The 20,386-nt window shown below is 43.4% G+C and overlaps 1 protein-coding gene across 1 annotated transcript in view; it reads left to right on the top strand.

The window, feature by feature from the left end:
* The window catches only part of brinp2 (bone morphogenetic protein/retinoic acid inducible neural-specific 2), a gene marked incomplete at both ends in the record, with an annotated part of 193,619 nt that overhangs the window by 30,038 nt on the left and 143,195 nt on the right, over positions 1-20,386 (top strand). The window contains one exon of the mRNA XM_083781950.1: positions 13,871-14,052. Within this exon, the coding sequence (XP_083638076.1) occupies positions 13,871-14,052 (182 nt within the window). The remainder of the gene's footprint in view (positions 1-13,870; positions 14,053-20,386) is intronic.

Raw genomic sequence — 20,386 nt, 5'->3', positions numbered from 1 at the left:
GAGTACCAGTAGGGGCGCTGTTGTGCCAGAAACAGAGAGTGCAGTTGCCTGCTAATGAGAGAGAGGAGAGGAGAGGGGGTCGGGGGAGAGAGAGGTGAGTTGCACCACTCAGTTCACACAGGTGTGATTTTTCAATAAACGTACCGTTATCTGACGATGAGTCATGGCGCAGCTGACACATTTTCACTAGAGGATAGAGACAGCATTGTTGTTGTTTATCCAAAATGAGTTAAAGGGGAATACCACTAATTTTCAACATTGAAATGTCATTAATATACCGACTTGCTGTGTTGAAATAATAAAAGGACACCAGAACTTGAACCTGGTGTCATGTGGTCAGTGACATAACAAAGATGTACTCTTTGGCTTGCAATGTACATCTTCGTGATGACACTGATCACATGACATGGGGTTCTCAACGTTTTGGCTGGGGACTCCCAGACATGCTTTGGCCATGTCACCAGTTCTAGGTTTAAATAGAATTAAGGGGCGGGAAAGGAACTGGTTGGAATAACGTGTTCCTTCCACGCGCTACGTCCAACCAGGGAAACTCCCCCCTGTCAGGTGTAAAGGAGCAACACTCAGGCATGAAGGAAGCATGGGTTCAAGTCCGTTGCTCTCCCCTTGTCCCCCATATATGGGGACTAGGTTGGTCTCCCCTTGTCCCCCATATATGGGGACTAGGTTGGTCTCCCCTTGTCCCCCATATATGGGGACTAGGTTGGTCTCCCCTTGTCCCCCATATATGGGGACTAGGTTGGCGGAGGGTGTGTAGAGCCCAGGATCACATTAGATGATTGACACAGGGGTGAAAAATGGGTTACAAAATCGTGGGATAAAAAATATATTTAAGAGAATTAAGGGGCGGGACTTTAAAAAAAAAGATATATTTCCACATAACTCTAAGGTATATTAATGACATAGTTCAATGTTGAAAAATGAGTGGTATTCCCCTTTAATATCAAAGGCAGATACATACCAGTACTAAAGCAAAAATACGTAAGATGATATTTTTTTTTAATTAAAGTTTTGAGCCGTCATGATAATAGGGGCCCCCGAAAAGCTTCTGGATTCCTTCTATCCGACACTAGCAACGTGATCTTATTACTCTCCACATGTGTGGCTGTCAAACGGTTCCTTTGTAATCTCATACCATTATATAGCCTTCACATTTCGGGCGGCGAAACAGATTGAGGAACGTAGACGTAGCTGCACAAACCTTTGCATAAAGAAATATGGGAGGATTAAATATGGCGCAGCGGTGTCTCGGCATAGACTCTCTCAAAGACATAGCGGTGTCTCGGCATAGCCTGGTTAATAAACCAGACTAATATCGCACGGACCGCGGGATATTAGTCTGGGGAGGCTCAGCTTGGATTTCATTTCCAGGGAAACATTTTCTCTTTGACGCAATTGGTCAGAGCTACTGTCAGTCAAAGGTCTCTGTAAAGTCACTGTACCAAAGCCCGCCCATATTGCATGCCGTGTCCCGATTGGCCGCCCACATTCTCTGGTGTAGGAAATGGGCGTACAATTGAGCCTCTCCAGACCGAAATCCGCCGGCAGGCAATTTATTTTTGCCAACGGCTGATTCGGTCTGGTTTATTAACCAGGCTAGTCTCGGCATAGACTCCCCGACGCCTGTATTGGATGTATTTTTTACCTTCAGTCTCGTGTCAGAGGAGTAACCCGCTGAAATACTATCGATATTCTCCCTACCAAAACAAGACGGAAACCAGCCGCGCTGCCGCGGGGGCGCTGACCTCATGCTATCGATATGGCGCAGCTCGCTGCTCTTCAAAGGCCAAGCCATGCAGTTTCTCTCTTTGTAAATCAAGAATATGAAATCAAATAAATAAGGAGATATTATTTTTGTAGTTATTATTTAACCCGGTCGATGAGTCCGGAACCGATCTGGCAGGGCCGTGGCACGTCTGATTCTTAACCCATTCTGACATGAGATCAGATTCATACGAGGTTTCCACTGGACACACACTGGTCTGATCATAACCCATTCTGACCTGAGATCAGATTCAAAAAATGTCAGTCGTTCTTCCATTTTTCAAAAATAGCAGACCTACAAGCTCGTAGCGCGCCACTCGGTGGCGCGCTACGAGCTTGTAGATCTGCTATTTTTCAATAGCTAAAGCATAACATGATGCCGACACCAAAATGGGTTCCCGTTCAGAATGGGTTAAAGGCGATGTTGAACTTTGGTAGAACTTGAGTTTGCTCACAGTGGAATCGCAGATCAAGACGGACAAGATCTGGACATATCTGGGCCATGCACTGCTAGCTATACTGGTGCAAGTTCAACATCACTTTGATGCAGTAGAGAGAGATGCTGGTATACATTTCAGCAGGCATGTCAAATGGGAATAAAAACAACATGTGTATGTATACAGTACATGCCGAGATAACATACCAGTAAGACAGACGCCTGAGGGCGAGAAGCGACCTCGCGTGCACAGGCCATATATGGAGCGTGTCTTGCGTGTACAGGGTTTGATGAGGTCGGATCAACATATGGAATGTCAGTTAAATTAAAAAAATCAATCAATCAATCGCAAAACGTGTGACTCACATTCTCTCCCTACAATTCAAAGTGCTTGTGAGAGTGCGTTTAAAATATTATGGTCTACACACCCTCCGCCAACCTGGGGAGAGCAATTACGGACTTGAACTCATCATGCTGCCTTCATGCATGAGTGTCCAAGCTGCTCCTTTACACCTGACAGGGGGTTAGGGTTTAATAGTGGAAAGGAACACGTTATTCCGACCAGTTCCTTTCCCCTCCATCAGGCGCCACCGGCTGGCCATGGGTGGAGGTAGTTTAGAGACCAGGATTACTGCATGTTTTTTGTGAGGGTATACCTACCCTCGGGGACATGCAAACACCACTAGAGAGATTATAGCTTGTAGATTTCAAGCTGGCTGTATTCATGCCGTGCAGTCACTGTGTGTGTGTGTGTGTGTGTGTGTGTGTGTGTGTGTGTGTGTGTGTGTGTGCCAACCTGAAGCACTATTCACTGTTTACACGCCCACTGATGCAAACTCACACACACACACAGCGGCGCACACACGCCCTCGATGGTGCGATGGAGGAGAACAATCCATACAGCGTGTTTTTCCTCTCGATAATCAACTGAACAAACAGAGCTGTGTGTGGACGAAGGATCGAAGGCCATTCTGGGGCCGCTGTTATGGCAGGAGGCGTGACGTCTGCATGGGACATTTTATAGTAAAATTTACATTTTATAGTTTTTTGCCACATTTTCATCATCCGAGATGTTTTGTCTGGCGGGCTGTAATGCCTAATTTAAATGTATAATTATACTCGGCTGTGTGCCAAAAAATAGCAGATATACAAGCTCGCACCGTGTTGTGGTGCGACGCGTTGTGAGCTTGTAGATCGGCGATTTTAGCGTTTTATTGTAGTTCTACTGGATCTCTTCTCCAGTAGTGCCTCATTAACATTTTACTCAAGTTTTTATTCTGTATCAAAAATGTCTGCACTATAGTCCCCCTTAACATTTTAGCCTATAGTTTGATGACTGACTCAGACAGAGTCATCACAGCTTAGTTTTATAGTTCTCATCATAGTTTTAGTCGACAAAGTCAACACTGTTTTGGAGCCTCTGTGAGGCCAGGAGATCCAGGAGACAGGCCGATGTCTCCTGGGAGCCACAGTCAGACACAGTCAGACACACGGCGGGCAGAGAGATGGCTGGACTCCGTTTGCAATTAACGGCTTCAGACAAAGAGTTGAGGCTAGAGTTACAGTTTGCATACCAATGAGAGTGAGACCATAGAGTAGACTGTCTCTCTCTCTCTCTCTCTCTCTCTCTCTCTCTCTCTGATTAATTCATAGTAGCTAGTTGTACTGCTTCGGTACAAGTCACTGCTCTGCCTGAGGTAAAATATGCAGACATTATGTTATGTTTGAACTGATTAAACCATGCGAGAGTAAAAATCATTCTTACGTGCCCGCCCGGTGCTACGCACCCGGTGTTGTCTGCTTCTCGCTCTGCTCTTTTCTGAGAAAGCCTTTCGCCACAATCAGGATGCTGGGCATTAAACCGTTCTGACCTGAGATCAGATTCTAAAAAAAATGTCAGTCGTTCTTCGATTTTTCAAAAAATAGCAGACCTACAAGCTCGTAGCGCGCCACTCGGTGGCGCGATATGGGCTTGTAGATCTGCTATTTTTCAATAGCTAAAGCATAACATGATGCTAACACCAAAATAGGTTCCCGTTCAGAATGGGTTAAGTGGTTAAGTGCCACTAAGTGGCATTAACCCTAGTCAACCCATGACAGGGTAATAATGGTCAATTACCGTAAACAACAAAGTAAAGCAACTCCAGCAAGCTATGTATTGCTACAGTACAAATAAACTAAGATATGCAGAGATGCAGATAAACATCAAACATACACTATAGCATCTGATCTGACTCATCTACATTCCATGTAAATAACATGCTTACAGCTTTTGTGGACAAAGCAGTCTTATCTTTAGCATTAATTAGTACAACATCCATAGCATAATGTGAGCATGTAAACACATACATCTGCATTATCATACTGTGCTATCGTACTGTAGCATCATATCTATAAACGCAAATACACGTAACTCAAGAACCGTTCGCCCCACCGACTTCAAATTCGACACACGCGTTCCACACCCCCACAGGGGCTACAGTGCCCGGTGTCGAGTCGGTCGCACCCACGGTTGTCCAGAACCGCCACAAAAGGCATCTGCCCGGGCTCTGGACAGGGTGCCTGCCCAGGGCTCCATATTATGGAGCTGGCCTGTTCTGACATCACAACACTCCATATTTGGGCATGCCTTACACAGAACTCCATACTGTATAGGAACCAGTAAGATGCCTGAGGGCGAGAAGCGACCTCACCCTAAAGGACGAGGTCGCGTACACACATCCGTCTGGGTGACAGCAGACTGCTGGGAATGGGGGGGGGGGCAGATCAACATATGGAATGAATTCTGTACTGGCCATATATGGAGCGTGTCTTGAGTGTACAGGGTTTGGGAGCCAGGGTGTTGTTGTATGGATGGGAGTATGTGCTTTGTTAGACACTATTAACTGTGTGTAGACACTATTAACTGGTTAACGTTAAACACTTAACGCTTGATCAGTCCTGACAGGTTGATCAGTCTACCCAGAAAGTGAATAGATTAGGTCTATAGCGCCTACGTATATACGGCAGACAGAGCTGTTCATCATCGCATTGTGAACAGGGAAGGGAAAGTAACTCCTTCATTAATTCACTGAAGTGGCAGCTATAAACCACACACTGCCTCCAGTAAATCAGATTAAATCATTTACCCGCACCACACAAACACTATAGCAGCGGCGGTGGCTCAGGGGTAGAGTGGCTGGATGGTAATTACCCGCAAGGTTGCCAGTTCGAACCCTGTGGGCTCCCCCAGAGTTGGTGTGGAAGTGTCCTTGAGCAAGACACTGAACCTCCTAATTGCTCCTGATGTGCTGGTCGGTGCCTTGCATGGTTTCCGCCGCCATCAGTGTATGAATGTGTGTGTGAATGAATAATAATAAACTTTATTTGTATAGCACCTTTCATACATAAATGCAGCTCAAAGTGCTTCACAGGGCAGGACACAAAAATAAAATACAATAAAACACAAGTAGTTAAAATGATAGAACAATGGCAGAGAACAAAATTGAATATAAGAACATAAAATAAATCAAAACAAATAAAAAAACACCACATGCAGCAAATCAGTCAGGGCAGGGTAGGAACGTGCATAGTAAAACTCAACTAAAAGCAAGAGTGAAGAGGTGAGTCTTGAGTTGAGATTTAAAAATGTCTACAGAGGGTGCGTGTCTGAGCTCGAATGGAAGTTTATTCCAGGCTGTTGGGCCATAGAAACAAAAAGCTGCCTCACCATACTTTTTTGTGCACATTATATTAGGCACTTCAAGTAGGCCAGCATTGGAGGACCTGAGGGGGCGGCTAGGGACATATCTAGGTAGGCAGTCACGGAGGTACGGAGGTGCGAGACCATTGAGAGCTTTATAGACAAGTAACAGAATTTTAATATCAATCCTAAAAACAACCGGAAGCCAGTGCAGTGATGCCAAAACTGGCGTAATATGTTCTCTCATCTTAGTTCTAGTTAAAACTCTGGCTGCTGCATTTTGGACAAGTTGTAATCTGTAAGTCGTTTTCTTAGGCAGTCCTGAAAAGAGTGCATTGCAGTAATCAAGCCGAGAAAAAACAAAGGCGTGGATTAGCGTTTTTGCATCGTCCAAGGACAAATGGGCTCTGATTCGTGCAATATTTCTAAGGTGAAAAAAGGCAATCTTGGTAACATGATTAATGTGTGAATTAAAATTCAATTCAGAATCAATAATAATCCCCAGGTTCTTTACTGTACTGTTACTTTCTACAGTCAGGTTGCCAAGTCTGCTAATTATTGATTATTTTTGCTCGCTAGAACCGATTATGAGAACTTCTGTCTTATCCTCATTTAGCTTGAGAAAGTTCTCACTCATCCAACATTTGATGCTAGACAGACAGGTCAACAGCGGGTCTAAGAATGGGTGAATGGGTGAATGTAATGCACAATCTACGCAAAGCGCCTTGGATAAAGGCAGTATATAAATGCACCATTTAGCATTTACAGGTGGAAAAAGCTGCTGGTTGCCCTGGGTTTATACTTGATGTCAAGGCATGCGTCACTGGCCTGATCATAGGCAAGGACACGTTTGAATTGAAAGTGAAATAGTGTACGTACATTACACTGCAACACGGTTTAAAGAACCGTGAATGGCTTGCCACTATATATTGACTTCAGCACATTGACCTCCAGGAATTCATTTAATTCCATTTGGGGCGGGAACCCCTTTTGGCGTTTTAAACATTGTTATAATTTAGCTATTGAAAAATAGCAGATCCACAAGCTCATAGCGCGCCACTCGGTGGTGCGCTATGAGCTTGTAGATCTGCTATTTTTGAAAAATCGTGAAAATGTGACACAAATCTTTGAATAGTATATTATTTCAGAGTGAACGTTTTTAACTAAAATCTTTGCTTCTGGGGAGGTCCCTGGAACTACATATTTTCAGATGGGGGGGTCGGTGGCCAATTACATATTTTTTTGGGGTGAAACTGACACAGAAAACTGCCAGGATTTAGAAGATATTTTTTAGAATCTGATCTCAGGTCTAAATGGGTTAAGCAGGGCTGCCATATTTCAGAAAATGTCAAGAGTGAGACTCTAGTGTCTTAATGTGTTCGACGCCGTCCGAAGGGCGGCGGCGAAATAAATTGGCTTTTTTATGTGGATTTGTCCCGTTTTAACGTTGATATTTAACCTTAACACTGATGTCTTCACCTCCATGCCAGCTGCTCTCCCTGCACTGACAGCCTCCTCATGCTTAAAGTAGAAATGAAAAAGATATCTATCTATCTATCTATGCTCCTCAGACCCAGCCAGCCAGCCACACACATAGTGCTCAGACCCAGCCAGCCAGCAAGCCACACACATAGTACTCAGACCCAGCCAGCCAGCCACACACATAGTGCTCAGACCCAGCCATCCAGCCAGCCACACACATAGTGCTCAGAACCAGCCAGCCAGCCAGCCAGCAAGCCACACACATAGTGCTCAGACCCAGCCAGCCAGCCAGCCAGCCAGCCACACACATAGTACTCAGACCCAGCCAGCCAGCCAGCCAGCCACACACATAGTGCTCAGACCCAGCCAGCCAGCCAGCCAGCCACACACATAGTGCTCAGACCCAGCCAGCCAGCAAGCCACACACATAGTGCTCAGACCCAGCCAGCCACACACATAGCTCCGTAAGGGAGTGGTTGCACCACTCAAAAAATCTTCAAAAAACTGAAGAGGCTACTGGAGATTGGTGAACCTGATTTGGACATGATCTGATGCAGGACAATGTCACTATGACAGAAAGAGAAGATTGGTCTGGCGGCTCTGGCCACATTCATTCACCTCATAATCTCAGTGGAAATTGGGGAATATGTCAGAAAACTGGAATGTGGGAAAATTCCTTATTTTTTACATTTTCTTAGTTCAAACACATCTGTGGGCTCTCTCTCTCTATGAACAGAAACAAGTCGCGATGCGGCCCCTCCCCCTTCACTTCACTTCACACACACACACACACACACACACACACACACACACACACGACTTTGTCCCTATAATGTGCATGGGCTATGGCACCGTTCCACTTCATCATATCACGCAAGAGACGCCACACACCAGTATAGAAGAGAGATAGTCACAGGTCACTTACTCACTTGTTGTAACTTGTGGGGGCTATATTGTCTTCCATGAAAAATATTTCGAAGCGATGTTAAACTCCGCATGGCTCATTTCCATGCGTCACACAGTCAGGGACCCTGCTGACGATTTTGGTCCACTGTTTACCCTCCTGCATATATCAGCGCTGCATGCAGATCGGCTATTTTACCGTTTGTGAGGAGCGTGCGTTATTACACGGCGGAGCCGCAGAGAAAATTGTTATTTATCATTATAATGCGTGTGAAATGGCATGTGTGGCGTGGTGCGTGGTAAAGGGTTAAATTGCGTGACTGTCACACTCAAAGGGTGAGACATGGCAGCTCTGGGTTAAGGTTGCTGTAAACAGGAAATGCCTTGTTTGGGCATTTCCCTGCTGAGAGACTTTACTTTTTATTTTATTTTTTGTAGGCACTACTGGTTATTGTTGGATGTAAGTGTTGCATGGATTTGAGATGACCGATTCTTTTTTGGTTCCATATTTGATTATGGGCTATTATCCCATTCTGACCGGGCACCCATTTTGGTGTTGGCATCATGTTATGCTTTAGCTATTGAAAAATAGCAGATCTACAAGCTCGTATCGCGCCACCGAGTGGCGCGATACGAGCTTGTAGGTCTGCTATTTTTTTGAAAAATCGAAGAACGACTGACATTTTTTAGAATCTGATCTCAGGTCAGAATGGGTTAATCAGACCAGTGTGTGTGTCCAGTGGAAAACTCGTATGAAATCTGATCTCAGGTCAGAATGGGTTATTCAATTGTAATGCCTAGAGTGGAGGACATACTCGAGAAGAAAGAACCGGGAGAAAAACACATTTGAGTAAAGATTAGACTGACCTTGGATCATTATTATACCAGCAGGGAATATTAACCCATGCTGACCTGAGATCAGATTCATACGAGGGTTTCCACTGGACACACACTGGTCTGATGAACCCATTCTGACCTGAGATCAGATTCTAAAAATGTCAGTCGTTCTTCGATTTTTCAAAAAATAGCAGACCTACAAGCTCGTAGCGCGCCACTCGGTGGCGCGCTATGAGCTTGTAGATCTGCTATTTTTCAATAGCTAAAGCACAACATGATGCTATAACACCAAAATGGGTTCCCGTTCAGAATGGGATAAGGAAAGAAAAGGTTGAGCTGCAAATTGTGGGCGAGTTGCGTCAGAGACTCGGGGGGCAGAAGAACACGGTACAGATTAATCCAAATGATTATGGACATTTATTTAGGGGGAGGAATGGGTCCTTTTTTCTTCTCCAAAAACACAGAGAGGATTGTGTGCACATCTCAATGCCTATATTTAGGCCAGGATGTGTCAGGCATCAAGGAAGAACATCAAAGGAAAAGGAAAAACACATCCGCACACTGGTTTCTAGAGCTCCATCAGGACTTACTTTTTTTAAAGGCAAATAATTGCAACGTTTCGACACTAGGTCTTCACCAGGAAAAAAAAGTCCTAGTGTCCTTAAACCCATTTTGGCCTGATGTTGAAATTAAAACAATTTTTTTTTAAATTTCTGAAAAACCTCATGTTTCTATATCAGTGGTTCTCAATATTTCATGTCAAGGACCCCAAAAATTATATGTAATTGGCCGCCGACCCCCATCTGAAAATATGTTGTTCCAGGGACCCTCCAGAAGCAAAGACTTGAGTTAAAAACTGAAACTCTGAAAGAATATATATATTCAAAGATTTGAGGCACATTTTCACGATTTTTCAAAAATAGCAGATCTGATATTTTTCAATAGTTAAAAGTATAACATAATGTTTAAAACACCAGAAGGGGTTTCCGCCCAAAATGGGTTAGAGGGATTGTGACATTAAAAAAAAGGTTTTGGAATTGTTCTTGTTTTTTTTAGGTTTTCTAATCTCAATTGCACCCAAAAAACATGAACTTTTAACATTCAGTAGATTTTCTGTGATCTGGGGTTTTCTGGCTCAAACAGGTGCTCTGATTTGCCGGCAGTAAGTGACATCACTTACTGCAAATCCCATATATGTCAATGGGATTTGCCAGCAGATGTCACTGTTTCACTGTGTTGCCTGTTTTCATTGTAGCTCAAAAGGCCCAAAAAAACCCCAAAAAACTTCAGACCACAGAAAATCCACTGAATGTTCAAAGTTCAGGTTTTTTGGGTGTAATTGAGGTCATAAAACCTAAAAGAAAAAAGAAAAAGAAAAGAAAATGAATGTCATAAAACCGTTAATAAAAGTAAGTCTGATGGAGCTCTATTCAAACTAGTGTGCACATGTTTTTTTTTCCCTTTTCTCAAAACCAATGTGAACAATAACATGTACAATCTGTGACATCATCTGTTTAAACCAATTTTAATGTAATAAGCTCAGATGTTTATGCAGTGACATTTAACTGTCTGGTTTTTGCCAACATGGATGTGGAACTCTGCTGCAGTGAAAGTAGTTTATAACCTTTAGTTTGTTGGTGGACTAAAGCGGGGCCAGATCTAATCTGCATAGAGCTATTATTCCCCCCCAGGTTATCACAGGTGTGTACCTGATAAAACTGAATCTGTATCTTATAAAAATAGAACTATACACTTGAACTACAATAGACTTGTTAATGTAATTTATAAGGCAGAGAACAGATGCAGGGTACTCTAACGGACTATTGTGAGGGAATCCCAAGCCATCCTACTACGGTATATATAAATAATCATGAATGTCATATGAAAAGGTCAGCGCAAATGAGAGCATGGACAATAAAAAGGTCAGCGCAAATGAGAGCATGGACAATTGAGAGAATTCAGTACTACAGTTAGACCAGAGCCTTAGAGATACTGTAGACAGAGTTACGCAAACTGCATTCACTTCATGGGGCTTCAGTCCAATGGCTCTGAGACTTCTATTGAGCATGTGGACCGGACAACCAACCAACCGGGACAAGTCCTGGACCGGGAGTATAGGCATAAATGCATTGGATTCACAGGGCAACAGCCCAGCTTTAATGATCTTAAATCCCTTTAAAAAGATTGTTTTGTAGTAATAGTATACAACGTAATCATTAAAGAGACTTTAGTTGTTGTTACTGTGCAATACTTTAAAACAGTTTGCATGTTGCACACATGTGTCAGCATCATGTTATGCTTTAGCTATTGAAAAATAGCAGATCTACAAGCTCATAGCGCGCCACCGAGTGGCGCGCTACGAGCTTGTAGGTCTGCTATTTTTTGAAAAATCGAAGAACGACTGACATTTTTTAGAATCTGATCTCAGGTCAGAATGGGTTCATCAGACCAGTGTGTGTCCAGTGGAAACCTCGTATGAATCTGATCTCAGGTCAGAATGGGTTAAATTAGTTCTTATTTGCGCCGCCCTCGTTGAAAACAATGTATTTCCAACTCCAGCCTGTCTCAGTTCAGGCTGCATGAACAGCGCTCGGTTTCTGCCCCCTCAATGTCATAACTCTTCTATTAGATGGCTCTGAGTTGGACTAAGTACACTGGAAGTTTACAGTCATTGGAGGATTATGGAAAGACGAGAAAAAAAGTTTAAAAAGAGAGGAAAAAAAAAACCTTATGTTTATGAAAACTAATTTTCTTTTTTCCAGGAAATAAAACGTCTGGGATTCCGAGGCTATGAAAGTAATGCCAAAAGAAATTAACTAAATCACATTATTTTGGTCTCGTGGCACTAGTCCATGTCTTTGTATTTATTTGCATAGAAACAGAAACAAGCCGTGGCGTCATTACAGATAACAAAGCGGGTAACACGTGTGACTGAAATTATACTGTATCTCACTATGTGAAAAACAACCATCCAAACGTGTATGTTCTGTCATTCATTACCATGATGACTCAGGTACACGTTAGTTGTACCCGTGTGTATTCCTTCAGAATCCTTGACAATGTCCGTGACAAACTGATTGCTTGATTGATTTCGCAACTTCACATGATTGCGTGCATGCCTGAGTTGATTCCCTCTAGGGAAACCGTTTTAACAACTTACTGAAAACCTTACCCTCGAACGTCAAGGACCCCCCCCCCCCCCGCAAATTGATATGTATTTGGTCGCGGACCCCCATCTGAAAGGTCCCGTGCCAGGGACCACCACAAGAGAAGATTTGTGTTAAAATAGTTCAATACACATCTTCTATTTTTGTAATAGACAGCATACTATGGTGGTTAAAATGAGTGTCATGCTGTGCGTTTGGTCTTGGTCTGCTGTTTCCTCACTTTGTTCACCTGTTAGGGTTATAAGTGGCCAAACCTCGAGGACGACTCAGTCTGTTAGCAGTCATTTACGGGGCTCATGCCGTGCTGTCGAACGACACACACTCTGTTGTCACTCTTCATGAAGGGTCATTTATCATCATCTGCACTGCTATAATTACCTGAGGCGGTGGGTACAGACTGCTGTGAATCCTGGAATATAATATGCTGTTTATGGATGCTTTAGTGTACGTGGTCTAGACTAGTTATGGTTCTCAAACATGTTAACTGACCACGGAAAGTACAGACCAAGATTCAAGAATTTATTTGCCATGTCAACAAGTTGATAGGAATTTGTCTTGGTTCATACTCAACATATACAGACAACCATAGATACACAAACAAGAAGGACAGTACAATACAAAAACAAAAACCAGCAGCATAGGACATTACATTCAGTTTTTTAAAGTGCTATATGTGTATACTATGAGTTCAGATGTCTAATGGCTACGGGGTAAGTGCTATCCCTGAAGCGACATGTTGAGCTCTGGATACTTCTATATCTCCTGCCTGATGGGAGGAGATTGAAGAGGTGATGTGCAGGATGGGAGTTGTCTGCGTGTAGGGAGGGACCAGCCAGACAAATACTGTATAAGACACTGTACTAGATAGGTCGATAGATAGGTCAAAAACAAGGACAAGACAATGAAGACTAGACTATAGGACAACAATAATTCAGTCAGTCAGTCAGTGACACAAACACCAGTGTTGTTTTTGGCAGCAAATTTCTATTTTAGTTTTAGTCATATAGTCTCTTGAATAGTTTTCACTTAGTTTTAGTCACATTTTAGTCACCTGGAATGTTCTAGTGTTTAGTCTAGTTTTAGTCGACTAAATGTCATACGATTTTAGTCGACTAAATCAACTGTAGATTTAGTCGACTAAAATGTGTTTTGACAGGCCTTGATGTCGTTGTAATGACATATTTTACACTTTGGTTGCATGCTGAAAATAGCAGATATACAATCTCACAATGTATATCTGCTATTTTCAGCTTGCAACCCAGCATAAAACTGGATCTCTTGTCCACTAGTCCCTTCCTAACATTTTAGTCTAGTTTTTATTTGTTGACGGAATTGTCAGTATATTTAGTCTTAGTTTTAGTCATCATAGATTCGTTTTTATTTAGTTTTAGTCAGTGAAAAAAGGTAGTCGACGAACATTTTTTGTCTTAGTTTTAGTCGACGAAAACAACAATGACACACACACAGACACAGACACACACACACGCCGAGATAGTCAAAACTAACCAACTAACTAACTATCTATCTACCAAACTAACTAACTGTGTCTGTGCCTGGTGTCCGTGTTGTTCCCCTGTGCAGGCGAGGAGTCCCTGACCATCTTCCTGGACAAGCAGAAGCTGAGCAGGAAGTCCGAGACGGGCAGCAACAGCTCCGTGGTGTCCCTGGAGCTGCTCCACCAGCTGGCCGCCTCCTACTTCACCGACCGCGAGAGCACGCTGAGGAGGCTGCACCACCTGCAGATCGCCACCGCCGCCATCAAGGTACGGACACGTTACTGTGCTGTTAGCAGGGTTGGGGAGTATTAAGCTACATGTAGCTGAGCTACGTAGCTTAGCTACATTTTGCTGTAGCTTGTGGTATTTTAGCTACATTCATATTTGTGTACCTCGTCAAGTAGCTCAGCTACTTTTTGGGTAAGTTTTTGTAGCTTAGCTACTCAAGTTACAGGGCTGGAGGGAGTGCATTCCACAGAGTAGTGGCTGCGTAGAAAAAAGCATTTTTTTCCCATGAGTGTCCTGAAACTGTGGGGAACTAGATCATAAGGACTTCCTCTGGTTGAGTACTCTGGGCAGGTAGCCCAGCAGGTACTCTGAAACAGAGGCACCTAGGATCTTGAAGACCAGACACAATGAGAGCTGAGATACTCTCTCCTCCACCCTTAGCCATCCCAGGCTACTAAAGCTTGGAGATACCTCTGTACCATGAAGTACACGCATAGTCAAAGTGGCACTGGATGAGGGCACCGGCTAAGGTCCTCATAGCACTGCTGTTGACATAAGGGGATATCCTGCCCAATGTTTTGTTGGCGTTGGATAAGATTGTGTCCACAATTCAATGATGCTGTATTGATGTTGATCAGGTCTCACCTTTCTTTCTAATTTATAGTGCATCACCACCCCAATGGGTCTAATACACATCACGACAAATCATACAACAACAAACACAAAAGGCAAAGAATGCGTAGTGTAAATGTGCCAGCACGTACGGCCAAACGATCAATACGCGGCATGCCGTGCGCGGCGGTAAATGTACAGACCAGGAGAAATCTATAATGCCGCGGTTGAAAACCGTAATTCAAGGGCAAAAGACGGGTTTAATACACGGGCAGGGATAAAACATGTCCCAAACAAAGAGGCGGCTTCTCTCCGGCAACAAGGAACAACAAATTACCCACTCCACTCCCGGCACAGTGAGGTAGTGACGGCAAAATAGCAATTTAGGACTCTTTGGGGGCCCTGTAATTGGAATGAGTGGAGTTTAAATCATTTTGGGCGAGAACCCCTTTTGGTGTTTTAAACATCATGTTATAATTTAGCTATTGAAAAAAACCGAGTGGCGCGCTACGAGCTTGTAGGTCCGCAATTTTTTTGAAAAATCGAAGAACGACTGACAGAAACATAAGCTTTTTCAGAAAACTGTCAGGATTTAGAAGACATTTTTTAGAATCTGATCTCAGGTCAGAATGGGTTAAATCCTCTGACAAAAGAGCCAACCAGTGGCTGCAGGCGCACCGGGTCTGATTGCTTTCAACCGAGAAAAAAAAAAACTTATTTTCTAAGTACATAATTTATCCCTTTACTTCATTCGATACAAAGACTAGGTCATTTTGTTTGTTTGTTTGGCCTTTTGTTGTGTTTGCATAGTATTCACCAGGCTATAATTGTGGGTATTTTTGTATTCTATTCTTCTTCTAATTTTCAAAGCAAAGACAGAGCAGGTGTTTTGACAGTCGCTTCAGTGTACTTTCTAACCGAGTTGTTGTATCAATGTGGCAACACTGGCCGTACACAAATCAATTGCATTCGCAGTTTGACCCACAGGTCTGCTGTTAAACTCTCTTCCACCATCGTTCCACAGTTTACAGATGATCAGGCACATGGTAAATTAAATTACATGTCACTATATGTGACCAGATTTGACTGAGAGACTGCCATCGCGCACATTCCAGCTTTTCACCAGGAGAATTTTTTTTTTTTCTTTTTTCAAAATGAGTTAATAGCACAGGCAGACTCTTCACATACTAGAGCATGTCTGAAATAAGTGTCAAAGCTGAAATTGACATGTAAATATGAAGAAAGAAAATGCTTAAACATGTAGCTATTGTAATGTTAGAGACCACAGAAGTGAACCTTTCAAGCCTGTTTTCTCAACTCGCTGTTTTCTGCAAGACATTCCTCTATAAGCCATATCTCCTAAACTGGTGGGTCAAACTGAACAACCAATATGTAAATTCGAAGCTATGATTCCCTGCTTTGATATGAAATGAAAAAACTAAAATTCAAAAAAATCCAATGGCAGTCTCCCAGTCAAATTTGGTCACATATATATATATATATATATGGCTGTAAAGCCACCCCTGCTGTCAACGCATGGCCTCGCTGTAACAACGGCAATATCTTCTCCGCTTTCTTTCATTCTTTCACATCATATACCGGCCTGCTTGTCAAGCCACACAATGAAATAGAAATGTCCAACTGGGGAGAGAGAACGTGTACGCCGCTACCTTCAGCAGCGTGACAGACAGGCAGCTTCTGGCCTCCCGCTGCGAGCGTATAGCTAGCTACAACATGCTACCGCCACGTCCCGCCGCTCATAGGGGGAATGTCGCCACGCTTACTGTACTTATACCCACCTAAAATAGGCATGTGGCTGCGGGTTTAGCATCACTTGAGAGCCACACACACGCACATACACACACACACACACACACACACACACACACACAGCATGACAGTGCGTGTCGCGGGTTCGAGTCCCGACCCCGATGAACTTTACTGTGCCCCAAAAAATAACAGCATTTTTGGACTATAGAATTCTCCCTCACCTTCAGGCCTCACCGGGCCGGCAGCAGGGATTCAAACCAGCAGCCTTCTGGGGTCTTCTCCATTCCTCTGGTCATCATCTAGGTCAGGGGGGGGGGGGGTGCCCAGGTAGATCGCCATCTAAAAATAACGTTATCAAATAAAAAAATAAAAATAAGCTTTTGGCATCCGACACCTGCCACGTTATCATAGTGCACGTGGTTCTCTGTGACCACACAATGTCACCAAAAGGGACCAAGGCCAACTAATTGTGCTGTGCATGCGCACGCACACACACACACACACACACACACACACACACACACACACACACACACACACACACACACACACACACACACACTGGTCTGTCTGTTCTGTGCTCCACTCCCACACCGCTGGTAAGAGGCAAAGGTGGAACATGAGCATGAGTTAAGTTGCTAAGCAGCAACACTCTGCAAACCGCGACAAGGTTTATATATATATATATATATATATCCCATTTTGGGCTGGAACCCCTATTGGTGTTTTAAGCATTATGTTAAACTTTAGCTATTGAAAAATAGCAGATCTACAAGCTCATAGCGCGGCACTCGCGAGCTTGTAGGTCTGCTATTTTTGAAAAATCGTGAAAATGTGCCTGAAATCTTTGAATATATATATATATAGTCACAGAGCGAGATTTAACTCAAATCTTTACTACTGGGAGAGTCCCTGGAACAACATATTTTCAGATGATGGGGCCAATGTCATATATATTTATTTGGGGTCCTTGACATGAATATGTTTGAGAACGACGGACATAGAAACATGGTTTTTTCTGAAAACTGTCAGTTTAAAACAGTTTTATTTTATTTTTTTACGTCAGGCCTAAATGGGATATACTGTATATATGTAATGTATTGCGTCTATCTACTGTATCCACTTTGGCAGAGAGCTGGGGGGTTATTGTCTGAGGGCCCGCTGGCTGGTGTCGCTCGGTGGTTGACAGCAGCAGGTGGGTGGGTGGGTGGATGCGGGCAGCAGGCTGTGCTTATATCTCGCCTCTCTCGCTGCAACTGAAATAGCTCGTTTTGATTGAAAGGACATGCACTCAGTTTGAACGAAGTGGCTTGTTAATGTGATCGGTTGGTCGACTGTGACATGCGTGGCCCCGGCTGTATGCGTACACTGGCATGGCACTCTTAACGTTTGACAGGCGTCTTTCTAATCTAACCTCTTGTTGACAAGGTACAGATATATGCCATTCCAACACTTCAGGCTTTCCTGTACATTTCCCGCAATCTTTCTGGAAATACTTGTTTTCCCAAGGTTCTTTTCACTGTTTAGGCCTTGCTAATTCTTCTCTTTTGTGTCAATCTGCGACACTTCTTTTCATTGTAAAAAATAATAATAATCTGAATAGCATTTACATAGCAACACCTTTGCAAAAGCCCTCCTTCCCCACTGACAATATTCTGAAAATTTTTACTGAAATCCACTGTCTTGCCAAAGACATGACGTCGGGCGGCTCGCCGGAACCGGGCCGGCCCCCTGGCCACGTTCATGTGTGTCTGGAACTTTCCCGGGGACCCCCACACGGAGTTGCACCACTCACTTCACACAGGTGTGATTTTTTTTTAATTCTCAGGCCAAGTAGTCTACTACGGTTTTGTTTCGCACAAAGTATAATACATCTCGCAAAGCACTGGATTGATTGTGCAATAAAGGATAGGAATCACAACATTTTGGGAACTTGTCCAAATTGGTTTAACCCATTAAGACCTTGACTCCGATTCTACAAATTCCTTCTAGATTAGTTAGTTCTCACACTTACAAGATTTTTCAAAAATGTTCCCAAAAATAGCAGATGCACAAGCTCGCGTCGCTTCATGCCGCGCTGCGAGCTAGCTTGTACATCTGCTATTTTCGGATAGCAAACGCAAAAAGCTAAAAACGTACACAGATGCTTTTCGTTTTTAACGAGTTACGCAAGAAGGGAAAGTTTTAGCTTTGCAAGCTTTATCTAGAACTTCTGAATTCTAATGAGGGAAAAGTTTCTGCACCAGTTTTTGTTTTTTTAACATGTCTGAGTGATGCAAATTATCTGGCACGAACACCCCCTCAGCCAGCTCAAAACCAAAGTGATGTCATACATTTAAAAGGATCCTTTTGAACACTTAAGATCAGTGAGAGATAGTTCAGTTTAGTTTCCAACCTTTGGTCTGTGTCACTCATTAGAGTGGTTTCATGGCAAACGGACCCCCCATTTGAAAACATATTCCAGTGACCCCGATAAGGGAGGATTTGTACGGCTCTAGCAGTGATTCCGAACCATATTAATTTCACAGATCCCCCAGTTTCACACGCATTATGCTACGGACGCCCAATTTAATGGCATTTCTATCTCCGTTTTATAATGTAAAACCACTGTTAATTTAACTCTGAGGCCCTCATTTATCAACCGTGCGTACGCCAAAATATGGGTGCACGCCGAAATTACCGACATTTTCGGCATTGCTTGAAATTGAACTTGAGTAGGACAAAAAGTCACGTCTGGTCGGGAGCTGTTGTACGCTTTGTCCTCGGCTGTTTTTCTGTCGCACACAAGCGGAGCAGCCTTGTCTGAACTGCTGACACGCTGTCACAGGCATCTAAACATATGTTTTCACTCCTAAAATGTTAATATAAAACGGTATGTGTATAGACATGTAAAAAAAAAAAAAAAAAAAAAAGAGAGATTTCCAACTTTACAAGTAATTAAAATCACACAATTAAAAACAATACAACATGTTTACAATGTATTAGTTTGTGCTTAATCAAACAGTGCTTTACTGGCCTTGTTATGCGAGCGCACTTGTGAAATGATTTGGGAGCGCATCACTGTGATATTATTAAAAGAAAGGCATAAATGGACTGCACGCCTTTATTTCCAAGTGACAATGACAAGCATACAGCTTGCCTATTTGCAATTGTAGCAGGCTATAGGCGTAAGGGGCTTAATAATTCACCATTCCATTTAAATAAGTGCTTTGACAGTTCAGATAAAAGCGAGATCATTTCCGGGGGTCGGGAGGACGGGACCGCGGCGTGCGTCGCCAACACATACCAGCACACATGCAAGCAAGCCTTCATCCATATGTTTATGATTCGTTCATCAATGATCAAATCACTACATAAACGTTGATTACGTTGACGACATGATAGCCTATCTCTCATGAAGGCATATCACTCACCCACAGGACTTATCACAGCAGTGCGCAGTCTAACGCCTTCGCCGTGCACTGCGCACAAATGAGTAAAATGAATATAGGCCAGCCTCCAAACGTATTCCATTCATGGCTATGCGATGTCGATGTGTCATGTAGGTGCGTGCGTGCGTGAACATGACAGCAAGGCAAGCGAGGTGAGAGGGAAACAGACAGGGTAGGCCTACAACTTTATTTAATTCATGCAGGTGTTCGTTCTTTATTTATTTAACAACACACCAGTTAGTTGGGCTTGCAAGTTCATGCGTGTGCGCCTGTGTGTGTGTATGAGAGAGGGGGGTGAGGGGGCAGCAAGGCACGGGAGAACCTTCCCCCCCCCCCCTGTAAACAGGGTTTCCAGGACGTATTGCATGTGTTCATGTCGCAAAAACGAGGGCGAGGCTTGATTTCATAGGGCGTGCCAGATAGATTTCAGCCGTCACATTTATTAACGTCAGAACGAAATTAAGGAAGGATCAGCTGTTTGCAATCACTTTATAAATGCCGTGGCGACGTGGGTGTACTACGAAACCTGCACTCAAAATCTGTAGGTGTACTGTGCAAAA

The sequence above is a fragment of the Protomyctophum parallelum genome (assembly GCF_964188405.1).
Source record: "Protomyctophum parallelum genome assembly, chromosome: 14".
Classification (NCBI taxonomy): domain Eukaryota; kingdom Metazoa; phylum Chordata; class Actinopteri; order Myctophiformes; family Myctophidae; genus Protomyctophum; species Protomyctophum parallelum.
The sequence above is the reverse complement of the archived record's forward strand: the minus strand, read 5'-3'. Positions and strand labels throughout refer to the sequence as shown.